Source organism: Harpia harpyja, chromosome 3, assembly GCF_026419915.1.
Source record: "Harpia harpyja isolate bHarHar1 chromosome 3, bHarHar1 primary haplotype, whole genome shotgun sequence".
Lineage (NCBI taxonomy): Eukaryota > Metazoa > Chordata > Aves > Accipitriformes > Accipitridae > Harpia > Harpia harpyja.
The window spans coordinates 20,538,316-20,550,546 of NC_068942.1; the positions used below are offsets into that span (position 1 = coordinate 20,538,316).

At 39.5% G+C, this 12,231-nt stretch overlaps 1 protein-coding gene across 2 annotated transcripts in view; it reads left to right on the forward strand.

Moving 5' to 3' along the window:
* Positions 1–12,231, forward strand: part of RARS2 (arginyl-tRNA synthetase 2, mitochondrial) — a 40,747-nt gene that overhangs the window by 19,412 nt on the left and 9,104 nt on the right. For both annotated transcript variants that reach the window (XM_052781557.1, XM_052781558.1), the window contains 5 exons: positions 1,502–1,608; positions 2,225–2,320; positions 4,683–4,743; positions 8,909–8,985; positions 10,270–10,394. In XM_052781557.1, the coding sequence (XP_052637517.1) occupies positions 1,502–1,608; positions 2,225–2,320; positions 4,683–4,743; positions 8,909–8,985; positions 10,270–10,394 (466 nt within the window). The remainder of the gene's footprint in view (positions 1–1,501; positions 1,609–2,224; positions 2,321–4,682; positions 4,744–8,908; positions 8,986–10,269; positions 10,395–12,231) is intronic.

Genomic DNA, 12,231 nt, shown 5'->3' on the forward strand with positions numbered 1-12,231 from the left:
CTTTGAAGTCAGCAACAACCTGCTAAATTTAACAGTTTCCATGTAATAAATTTTATCAGGAGATAACTCTGTTTTCACATTTCTGATCTAATGTTATAATGCAGAGCTGTGTATGTTGCATATTAAATTGAGTGTAAGTAATTATAGCAGCAGGAGTTTACAATAGTAATCAGTACATAAGTCACCTGCAGGTTGAGTTGAGCTAATATACAGCCATCTGTTGCATACTGTAGTCTCAAGAATGGAGCTGGGTGTCCACTGTTTCATGGGAGGTGTTTGTGCCATTGACCACAAAATGAATCTTATGAATTTGGAAAACAGGAGTGAGATACACCTTCTGTCACTGAATCCAGTCTCTTGGTATTAATACTATGTAATCTTACTCAAGAACCAACTGAGTCCATCTGAAAACCAGCTAGTGTTTTTCTTTCCCACATTCCTTGCAATGAAATTCTGGAATGGGTGCCCAGTTTTGATGGGCTTAGACATTTTTTTCTAACTCGCAGCTCCAAAGAACCTGTGACTTGTTTTATACTACTTCCTTCTTCTAGTATTATTCTTTGCTTAAACTTGCACTTTTCCACCTCCTTCCTTTTGATGTATTTGTAGAAATTGGTCATGTTGTCTTTCATTGTTGATTGCAAAGTTACAAGAGAAGTGGCCTGCCCCTTCCTCAATAATCCAGACAGCCTGGCTCTGCTTTAATTTCTTCCCTGAAACGTATCACTGGATTCGTGCCAAGTACTCTAAGTTAAGATCTCCTAAGTGAGACACAACCTTGATAATTCTAGTGGAAGGCTGACCTGTTAGGGTAAGTGGGTATTGGGCTGTGTATGCAGCTGCATCGTGATGGTCACTCATCATTGATCACATGAAGACTGGTACAGCTAGATCTTTCTCTCCCAATTCCATTCAAACTAATAAGTATCAAGCTGATGGGCTGACAGCTTTATTGCCCTCAGTTAAAAACCTTGTCTTTTGTACTATTACATTTCACCCAGTTCTGACAGTTAAGGTCATCCTATCTCTCCTAGGTATACCCTCAGCCTTCCTAGTGATGGTGATTTCTGTATGCTCAGCAATGTCTGTGACTAGCTCCTGCTTTTTTAAATTTCTTTTAGCATCCTTTTAAAATAGGATTGGTTTCATGTCCAAGTAACTTCTCTGCAGTCCACTGGTTTTGCCTCCAGCACAGCACGTTAGAGACCTACCTCAGAGTTTTTGTACTAATTGCTCTATCCAGTTAATGCCTAATTTCTCATGAACATTATATCCAACACTGTATTCAACTCAGGGAGATTAATTCAAATGCAGAGATCAATTAAATCAAAATCCAAACATTCTTTCCTTTTAACAGTGAAGTGACATTTCCTGGAATAAAATTAATCTTTGCACTCTATCTGACCTGTGACACAGACCTATCATCTGACTTAATTTGAAGAAATGATTAGCCTCAATCTTAACAATGTTACCCTTCTTTGATATTCTTGGAACTTTTCAGCGTCTAGGAGTGCACTTTGATGAATATTCTGGAGAATCATTTTACCACGAAAAGTCCCAGGAAATTCTAAAGACGTTGGAGGATAAAGGACTCCTTCAGAAAACAATGTATGAACTCATTATTCAATCTATTGGTGTAGTTTATTTAACATTTCAGTTGCATTTCAAATGAGATATGATGAGTGGGGTTTGTATGTAATCTAAGAGGAAGAGTTTTCTTTAGATGTTTTTGGTAGCTGTTATGGTAGAAGACCAAGAGGATTTGTGCAGCCACAGCTAAAAATTAAGTTTGCCTTTTCTGTGCCTAACACAGAAGCCTGGCTGTGACAAATTACGTACAATGACAGCATTCAACTCCTAATGGCCTTTTAGGCTGTTAATTAGTTTGGTAGCTGCATGTGCCATTTAACAAGCAGAGTTAGATGAGATCCTTGCCTTGATGAAGGAGCTGCCTGGCTGAACTGGAATGGAAGCTGTAGTCGTGGAATGTACCAGAATGTGGGCAGGTCCCTGGCATCAGCAGTGGTGACAACAAGCTTAGAGGAACAGTATTCAAAAAGACTTAAAGGATACAGTCATTCAAAGAAAAGAATGACATTGTCTAGAGCGAGGTGGGTTCCATGGCAAGAGGCCTTTGTTTTGGTTCTGACCTGTATGTTATCTGAACTTACCTATATATTGGCTCTGGCTTGCAGTTACTTCAGTGTTTTCTCTCAACTTATAGAAAAGGGACAGGAATTGTGGATCTTTCGGAAAAGAAAGACCTCTCATCGTTTTCCACTGTCATGCGTAGTGATGGGACATCTCTTTATATAACAAGGCAAGTAAGCCCATCTGTGTTTATTGCCATTTATTTTGCCAGTAAACTTTTGTACACGAGTACGTTTGTAACCAATAGTACAGATTTTGAAGCTTTTTATTTCTGGGATGGAATACCTTCACTAATGAGTCATCATAACTGGAACTAGCAATGTAACTATGATGGGATGAAAATGGCTCAAGAAAAACAACTGCTTTTAAATACTTTTCTTCCCCTTAAGCAGTCTGTCAGTAAATCTCCTCTTTCCATAAATCATAATACTTTCTCCAGCTACTGACTTTGACAACAAAGCTGGGATCTCTTCATCTATTAAACACTTGCCAAATAACAAAGGTTTGATAAAGACATTTGCTTAAGATGTTTCTTGACAGTGTGATGCATAAAAAAATTACTTGTTCAGCCATGTCTTCATTGACTCAGTGGACCACCAGCACTGTAACATCAATTTTATCTTTTCCTGCCTTCTCATCAGTATCCTAAAATTCTTCTTAGGGATTTTAGTATGGAAGCCTTAACAGTTTCTTTGTGCCAGTAATGTAAATAAATCAGATGTCTAGCCCTCAGGGTAAACTACGTACAGCTTTTCAGGACAAGGGTACTAGAGAGGTGCTGCAGTCAATCCTGCACGTTAGGGAGCTGCTGAATCCTGTAGCCAGATAGAGGCAAGCTGCCACAGCTCCATGCCCACAGGTCCAAACAGTAGTAAGGCTGAGCACACCAACACACACAGACACACACACACAGACACACACACAGCCAACCAAACAGGGCAACACAGACAAAAGCACTCAGCACGAATGGCCTCATTTTGTTCCCCCCTGGCTGATTAGGATGAAGATCTATTAGTGTGAAGAAATACACATGTATGTGTGTGTATATATATATATACACATGAATGTATGTGATATATATTGTCTACATAAGTAATATACAGATGTATTGTATGTACAGAGTATGTATGTGCAATGTGTATCCCTCCAGTAGCTGAGCTTCAACACTCAGTCTGCCCATTAGCTGGCTCCTGGATCCCCTGGTCTCCCCAGTTGCTGGCACCTGGGCATGTGAGCCCTCACAGCCCGTAGCTCCGCTCCAGTTGCTGGTACACAGTGGATCCCTCCAGTAACTGAGCGTAGACATGTGGTCCATCCAGCAGCTGGCCCTGGATCCTCACTCTCCCCTGTTGCCTCCTACACAGAGACACACATATACACAGGCAGGTGTCTCAGTCAACCCACAGGCCCCATGGTCTCTCCGGCAGTTGGCCCGGACCCCCTGATGCCAACAGTACAGACTCCTCTGGGTGCCTCATCTTTGAAGGCACACACTTACCTGGCTTCCAGGGCATTTAACCTACTTGCTGGCTAGTTCAGCTTGATATTTGCTGTCAGTCACATGTCAGTGTGTGTGCCATCACTCCAGTTGTTGGCAGCAGAGACACCTTGGCCCTGGTGACCCATGGTCAGACTCCAGTTGCTATCACTTAATTTCACTTAACTCCGGTCCCTTCAGTTGCGGGCACCACAGGTGCATGGCCTATATGAGCTGTAGTCCCCAACTCCAGTTACAGATACTTAGACCTCCAAACACATGTGCACACAGAAGAGAGACCCCCTCACCCAGGAAAAGTTTGAAATGGAGTTTAATGAGAAGACAGGACAGACTGTGCTGATCAGGTGCAGGGCACAATCAGGCAAACATACTAACCAGCAATCAGTTTACAAGCCACCTGTCCCTTTTATCATCTTCTCCCTCTCTTCCCATCTTTGATTCCTCCCCTAAGCATCCCATAATAAGTCTTGTGCAATTGCAAAATGCTTTTCCTTTGCATCCCATGTGTCCCATATCCCGTAGGCAATAACCTCCCTCAGTCAGAAGGTGGTCTGGAGAGCTGCTCCTGGTGACCCCTGAGGTGGGTTTCACACTGGGACATGGGGCTGATGGCTCTCCTGTGACAGCCCTGGGAGGGGCTCGAGCAAGTTGTTTCTCTGTACTACTTTGTGTGTGTGGAGATGAGCTTTTTATCGTATAACCTAACGCTGAGAGCACTGGGTTAGTTTTCCAGGAGAGGGGTGTTTCTCTCAAGTCCCAGTTGATTGGTTTCTCCAGTAGGCCGACAAGAGACCAGACTTACTCTGTGCATAAGACTGGTTTCCTCAGTAATTTTCATAGCTAGTGGTTTAAAAAAACATTTCAAACACATTGTAAACAAAGTATACATGTCCTCTTTTTTGTGTAAGGCATACATGGATCCCTCTAATCAGGCAGTCCTCTCCTCTCCATAAGAATAGATTATTTTCCTAAGAGGCAAATAATGAGGTATGTTTGAATGAAAGTCCAAATAGTTTCTCATTATCTCTTTCAGAGATCTTGCTGCTGCTATAGACCGAATGCATAAGCATAGCTGTGATGCTATGATTTATGTGGTAAGTAATTCTAGATTCACCAAACACTTTTGAGCCTGACTCTCCCCAATAATCCAGGGGGCCTCTTGCTTGCAATATGACTTTGGTACATGGTATTTTTGTCAGTAAAATAGATGCCCTTACTGCCCAGCAGCTGTGCCTCAGTGTGGCAGTGTTTCTTGGTTCTGTTTCAGTTCATGACCCACAAAATGGTTGAAAAATCAGCTCTGGAGTTATTCTCTGTTATAAAATCCATTACAGTTCGTTTTAAAGGAACTTTTACTCAATTGACATTGTATTTTCTATATAAATGTTGTAATTAATATTTAAACAAGTCAGAAAAAGCTGTTAGTCTTATAAAGGGTTGTAAAATGTTAATTTAGAAATTAATGGCCTAAAATGAATCTAAATCTACTCTAAAGTCCTGATATCTTATCTGAAATGTAAATTTTTATGGCTTTGAACAGTGCCTTGGTTTCATTATGTAGAAATTGCACATAAAGTACTGCTTAATCAATCTGAATGAAGCAGTTGTAGACAGGGAATCTTTTTATATTTCTTGGTTTGATTATTTGGCTTTTTAACGATTCTAACACTATCAGTAATGAATAGCAGGATTATCTCCTCACTCGTGTGAAACACTTTTTTGCTCTAATATTACCAATGACATATCAAATGATGCTTTTAGATCTTCTTTTTCCCAGATTTAGAAAAAAATCATTTTGAAAACCATGTTCTTTTATGTGAAGTCAATTAATAGCATGTGGAAAAAATCTGCATGTCGTTTGTGATGCGTTTGGTAATGCCCATATATCTTCTCTGGTACAGCTTTTTCAAAAGTCAATATAATATTACAAATACCATGATTCAGGGGAGAGGGAGAGATCAGTAAGCATAAAACTAAATACACAGATAGTTTAAAGTGCGACTTTTAGTTCAGTCACGTTCCTCCTTTTATTTTCAGTCTTCAGGAAATTTCTAGTAGCTTGCCATTCCCACATGTGGTCATAGAACAGGGATTTTTTTGGTTGTGTTTTCGGGGAGGGAACTGCTTGGTTTTGGTGGGAGTGTTTTTCTCTCTACTGACTGGAACATAGTAGGTTTACTGGCATCGAAGAGCAGTGTGGCTGTGAAAGTGTAATTCATTAGGAGTTAAGGAAGTTTCCCGTCTAGTTCGCATGGATAGGTAGTTATTTGTATTTGTTACACCATGAGGTAGTAGGCACCAAGGGAGAAGGAACAGTTAGAAAGAAAGAAAATGGTTGGGTGGGTATTTTGCACAGATTAGGATATGGGCTGAATGTTAACCTCATGGAGTTAGCAAGCGTGGAAGCAATAGTCTTGAGTTGACTGGCTGCTCATAGCTGAACTCTAGTAACTACTTCCTTGCCTGGGCCTCTTTGATCTACTCCTAGTCCAAACAGATATACAGCAAAACCGGACTGTGATGTGATCAGTGTGTCCGTTATAATCAATGTCTCATTCAAGTTGGAAATGACAGATTAGCCTGTCTAGTCTGGTTCTCTCAACCTTGCTAAGGTTGCATAGTTTCTGGATGACATGGTTAGTATTTTTATCACTTCTGACTTTCTGAGGGCTGAGAAAGTGGGTCATTAAATGAGAGGGCAATAACATAAACTATTGGGAGAGTTTCTGGGACAGACGGCCTGATGAGGGAACTGCCAGCCTTGCTGAGCTTTGGTGCTGTTTTGTGGCAGTACTTTGTAGTGGGTTAGGACTTTACTCCGTGTTACCAGAGGCAGGAGGACTTCATGGGTTTAAGTGAGAACATCGATGATTTTAGTCTTTAATTATTAAATACAAATGTATTTCAGAATCCTGGTCTTGTTACAAGAAAATTATTTAGAGGCTCTTGATTCTTATTTCATATGATCATCTTATTTTCGTCAGATCAACTTGTTTAAAAAAAACATTAAATTGGATTATTAGTTGTAATGCTGTAAATCACTGCATTCACCAATTTATATTTTTACAAAATCCTAATTATTTCATAAAAATGCAGTGATATGAGCAAAATATTAAAAACATTTTAAAATGTGTGACATGTATTATTAAAGAGGTATTAAGATTCTGTTGAATGTTGCACTCAAAACAGGAGATGAAAACACTTTTATATATGAAGAATTAAATGTAATGCACGCTGTCAGACTGCAGACTTCTCCCTTAAAGCTAACCACTTAGACTACATTTGGACATGTATAATTTTGGGGCCTGTAAGGAAAAAAATTGCTGTTCTTCATAATACAAATCTTCTTCTGGGGCATTTGTGTTATTTTTGCCATGCTATGAAGCTATGAAAAAAAAGTAGCTTTATGAAATGGTAGTGGCTGCAGGTTCATCTTTTTTAGACTACTTACATATCCATGTTTTGAATATTACTTTTAGGCAGAGATTAAGTTCTGTGGTATTCCTAGTATTTATTTCCATCCTTCTTAACAAATTTGGTTTTCGTGCAATTTTAATTATGTGGATTGTTCAAGCATAATAAACACTCATTGTTATGCTTCTTGCAGTATCACAGAGCATCCCAAAACCACAGGAGTTGATGCTTAGTTTTCAGGTGGCCAGCTGAAACCTGAAATTCAGCCTGTACTGCTGGATAGGTATTCTTATCTTGGCCTCACTTTTAATGTTCTTATTTCCATGGAAGTTTAAAGGATTATAAAAAAAAAGCTATTAGATTATTTCCTATTAATGATTTTAAATATTCTTCTGTACGCTATTTCTATATACATTGGTCAAGACGAGTAATTGGAAACTTAAGTTGGCTTTTAGTTTAGTTTTAGCTGAAAATTCTGCTCTGTGAACAGTCACGAAGAAGCAATTAAGTAAGAAGGATTGGAGTCTTTTGTCAGTGAGTATTGTCATGATTTGTCACAATATCTACTCACAAAAGACTGCAGTCCTTCAAAGAGGTGATTGTAGTCCAGGTAGTGAGGGATATGCTGCTGTGCATACAAAACCAAATCAGTTTCTGTCATGGAATGTATAATCTCTTGTAAAACAGGAGAATGGAGATAAATTTAGACTTGGAGAGAAGCAGAGGAAACAGCGAGGCAGCACTGGCCAGAACAGTGAGCTGGCCTTTATCTAAACTTTGTAAAGTTTATTGTGAGGTCTTTAAGCGAGAGAGATCTGGCTTTGTTACAGGTACAGAGAGCTTCTCCCATATGCAAGGTGCGTGGAAAAGAGCTTGGAAGGCCTTGTTTGAAGTGCTGACCACTGCTATCCATTTATCAGCCTTGGTTGTGAATCAGCACAGAGAGAGGTGGCGCATAGGAGTGGAGCAGGTTATGAGGAATTGTGAAGGAGGAGGCAGGTGCTGGAGGCTTGATACAATGGTAGGGTTGAGAAAAAATGGAATAAGCACTTCACTCACTGCTCACTCCCTGTCTTGGAATACCAAACAAATAAGGAAACAGTGGTTATTTGGTTATCACTGCAGTGTTTTTTAAGGAGGGATAAAGGAGTCTTTAAGCAGTGTAGTCAAAGCAGCTAGGTAGGAAAGTGAACTTCATAGCAACGACTGTAGGTAGAAACACAAAGATGATTGTTAGACATAAACTGCCACTGGAAACTGCTTTAAGTCATAGGAGAGAGTAATTGGAAGAAAGCACAAGGTGCATCATTAATATGAAAATGTGAAAATTTATACTTTCTTTTTTAATTATGCATCTGACTTGTGATGTAAAACTCCACAAATCATGCTGGAGACAGTATAAACTAGTGGGTTCTGGAGAGGGACAGCTTAAAGAGGTGTTCTGTTTCTAAGCCGAAGGAACCTTAAAGTTTGGTGATGTAAAACATGGGAATATAACAAGAGCAGCAAGGTTCTGAAGTGAAAATGGAGGCATTCTGTTTGATGGGCACCTCACAGATTATGTGAAACTAAAGAACATCAAGGTTTCATTTCACTTCATGGCTTTGCCTTCAAGACCTAGGAATAATCGTTTTTGAAAAGGTAGATTACTTTTTCTAACAAGATGCAAAGTCCCATTGCCATAGATTCCAGCTGTTACATTTTTCAATGCCTGTCTTCATAGGTCTTAATTCTGCTTGCAGTGGCTTACTGGCACAGTACTGTGGTGTGTTGTGTTTGTGTGTTAAAATCTAATCCTTATCAAACTTGGAGTGTTTTCTGATATGCACCAATTCTATTCCTTAGACAGATAAAAGTCAAAGTAATCACTTTCAACATTTGTTCCAAATACTGAAGCTCATGGGTTATGACTGGGCAGAAAGGTATGTATTTATGAATCTTAATTATATACCTTTTTTTTTTTTTTTTTTTAAGAATATGTACATTAGAATTTCAGCGGAGTGCTCTTTTGAAGAAAGTCTCCTGATTGTGTCCACTTACCACCATGCTGTAGGCATTTTGGATCAAACTAAGCTACAAGATGAGCTGCTGGCATGCAACTAATGAACTCCAGAGTGCAAGCAGACATTTGGCCTGTGGGACCCAACTAATGCTAGTCCAATAAGGAGGGAAAAATAAGAAAACAAACCCTCAGAATTGTGTGCAATGTGGGCCTCAGGGCCTTGGCACCAACCTTTTCATTCTATATGTCCGCTCCTACTGGTCCGCTTTATTTGTGAAGGGAGACATCGCCATGTGTTCAGGATGTGAAAAACAGTCCTGTCTTTCATTTAACAGTCTTTTGTAACTGCTTGATGTGAAAAAGGGAAACAATCTTTCAGAGACTTTATGGCATAGCTTCTGGGATATTGTGTGATCACATGTTAAACGATTACTTGTTGAAGTATGATGTTTTAGCAGAGATCTGCATCTGAGTTTGAATCATGCTTCAGGCTTGAAGTATCTATTGTAGGGAAACGTATCCCCGCTGTTATTCATTGTAATTACCAATCCTGTTAGCAGTCTGAGCAAAGGTCAATAAGGGATCTGTAGACTAAATCATATTCCTCTCTGACAGACTGCATGTTTTTTGTGGTTAAATATAGGATTTTAGCCTTCAGGAATGTTAGTCTGCCTCCTTTCACAGTGCTTAAAGTTGCACTAAAATTACCTTAGGTTATGGATCCAGAATAATGCTTGGGATTATTGTGAGCAGAAGCAATGAATGTTTTATTATTAGCAATGATTAATTACACTTTTAGTTTAATGTGGCCACAATAGAATTATTATGACTCCCTTTCTAATCTTATTAACAGATCTGTGTTGCCACAGTAATTTGATCTGTCTACATCCTGCCTCTCCTCAATTTATTGCAATTTATTGCATTGAGTCCCCTGTACCAAAGCTACTAGCAAGAGAGGTTCCCACGAGCACGCAAATGACCAGGTTATCATAATTCTGATCATAATTTTCCCATTATATAATAAGTATGGAGCTTTGGTTGCTGAAATGAGAGTTACTGATTATATCACCAAGCTTCCCACGTTGGAGCGCTATTTATTCAGCTGTTACTGCTGTTTTCTGGCAAGAATCCAGCTCTGAACAAACACTGCAAACATTTCTCTTGATTAAAATGTAATTTTAGGTCCTGCTGCTTTTCAACACAGGTGCCAGCATGTGTCTTTTGGTCTAGTTCAAGGGATGAAGACTCGGAGAGGAGAAGTAATTTTCCTGGAAGATGTTTTAAATGAAGTTCGCTCAAGGATGTTGCAAAACATGGCTTCTGCAAAAAGTTAGCTATTTCAGGTCTTATTCATTTCTTTTGATATTCTGTGTGGATCAAAAACATGTCGTCTTTTGTACCTTTCACTTTTCCCTGCATCAGACTTATCAATCACAGTGATATGCCCTGATCTCTGCACTTTTTATATCTCCCATAATATAAACAATGTTAAAATAATCCTTTGCAACTCTGTGAACTTCCCTGAATTACAGATTTGCAAATTTTAACATTCAGTGAAATTATTTCATCATGCTTTTGCACTGGGAAGGAAGTACCTACCTTTGGGGGACAACAGTGGCTTTTTTCTGGAGGGACAAACTAGTCAATAGTGGGGTTGGGGCTGGAGTTTAAGGAACAGTCAGATTTCATCCAAAGGATTTGTAGCTCTGACAGTTTTCTCTGGCAAGATTGACTGTAGCTTTTCTGCAACTACTGCCTTGTCATCCTCCCAGCCTCATGACTGTTTCCGGAGTCTCCAGGAGGTCACTGCTCTGCAGCAGAATCTACTGAAGGGGATGTTTGCCTGCGCCTCCGACTGTGGCTCTAGAGCCTTTTCCTCTTGACGCAGAAAAGATTCAAGTAGTTCCTAGTGAAATGCTGCCCCCTCTTGTGCTTTCTGGCGTCAGCTGCTGAATTGAATCAATGAACTGATGAGGTTAGGTAGTGTGCATCTTCCTTGCTCTGCCTCCTCAGCTTTTTTAATCCAGATAATTTTGCCTGTAGAGTGGACAAGGAGAAGGGGGGGCAGGCAGAATGATAGAAGGGTAACCCTGGATTCAAACCAGTTTTACTCCAGAGAGGAACGGAGCTTAGAGCTTCAGTTTAAAGGTTAGTATCATAGCTGAGTGCAAAGCAAACTTATTTTTATGCTGGACTGAACTGACACAGCAGAAGTACAGACCCCATGTTCCACTGCACAAGCAGCAAGCTGAAGAACAGCTAAAAAAATTAATATCTTCAGAAGGCACTGCAGCATTACCCAGAGCTTATCCGTTAGATCCTAAATCCTACTTGTGCTTGTAGAAATTTTCCTCCTTACATTTGAATTTCTGCCTAACTTCCCCTTTCCTAAATAAGAAATTGTAAATCCCTGACTCATAGCAATGTCTTCAATGTTTGAAAAATGTTTGGATACACAGTGAAAGATACTACAAACTCGTGTGTGGCATCAAAATGCCTCACTGTCATGGAAAGGATTTTGAGAGCTGGGCATCTAACAGCCAACGCTAGCTTTAAAAATCATATTTGTGTGGAGTTGGTTAGTTAAATACCTTTGTATAACCTCTTTGCTATTAGCTGTACACCGTTCTGTTCTTTAAGTTTCCATTATTGGCATCCTTTTTCTTTCTACTAATCTCAATGAATCCCCTGTCCATGTAAATCCTCTCTACAATGCCAATTTCCTTTGCCGCTTTACTTTCTCTTAGATAGCTTTGTCTGTGTCTTATCAAGCACCTAAACAAAAGCCTGAATTCTGAGACAGTTTTTCTGTTTTGAAACAAATCTCAGTTATGAAATATAATAACGTAATCTAAATATATTTGTCTTTGTGAATGAATATCCAGTCTGAGACTTCTCAGGGCTATGAACTATCCCCACATTTTTCAAGCTTAGTCCTTTCTGAATTTTGTAACTAGCAAAGGTATGAGTAGTACGAACTACTCAAAGTTGTCTCAGTTGGCTTTGCTGACCTGGCACAAAGAAATAGCAAAGCAAAAGACAGAAATCTAAGTATACTAAAACCGTACTGCAAAACTGTTTCAGCTTAAGTAGTGCTGTAAGAGAACAGCGCAATTCTCCATATTCTGCTGTTAGTGGGAAATCAGCTGGGACAGGAAATCATAAG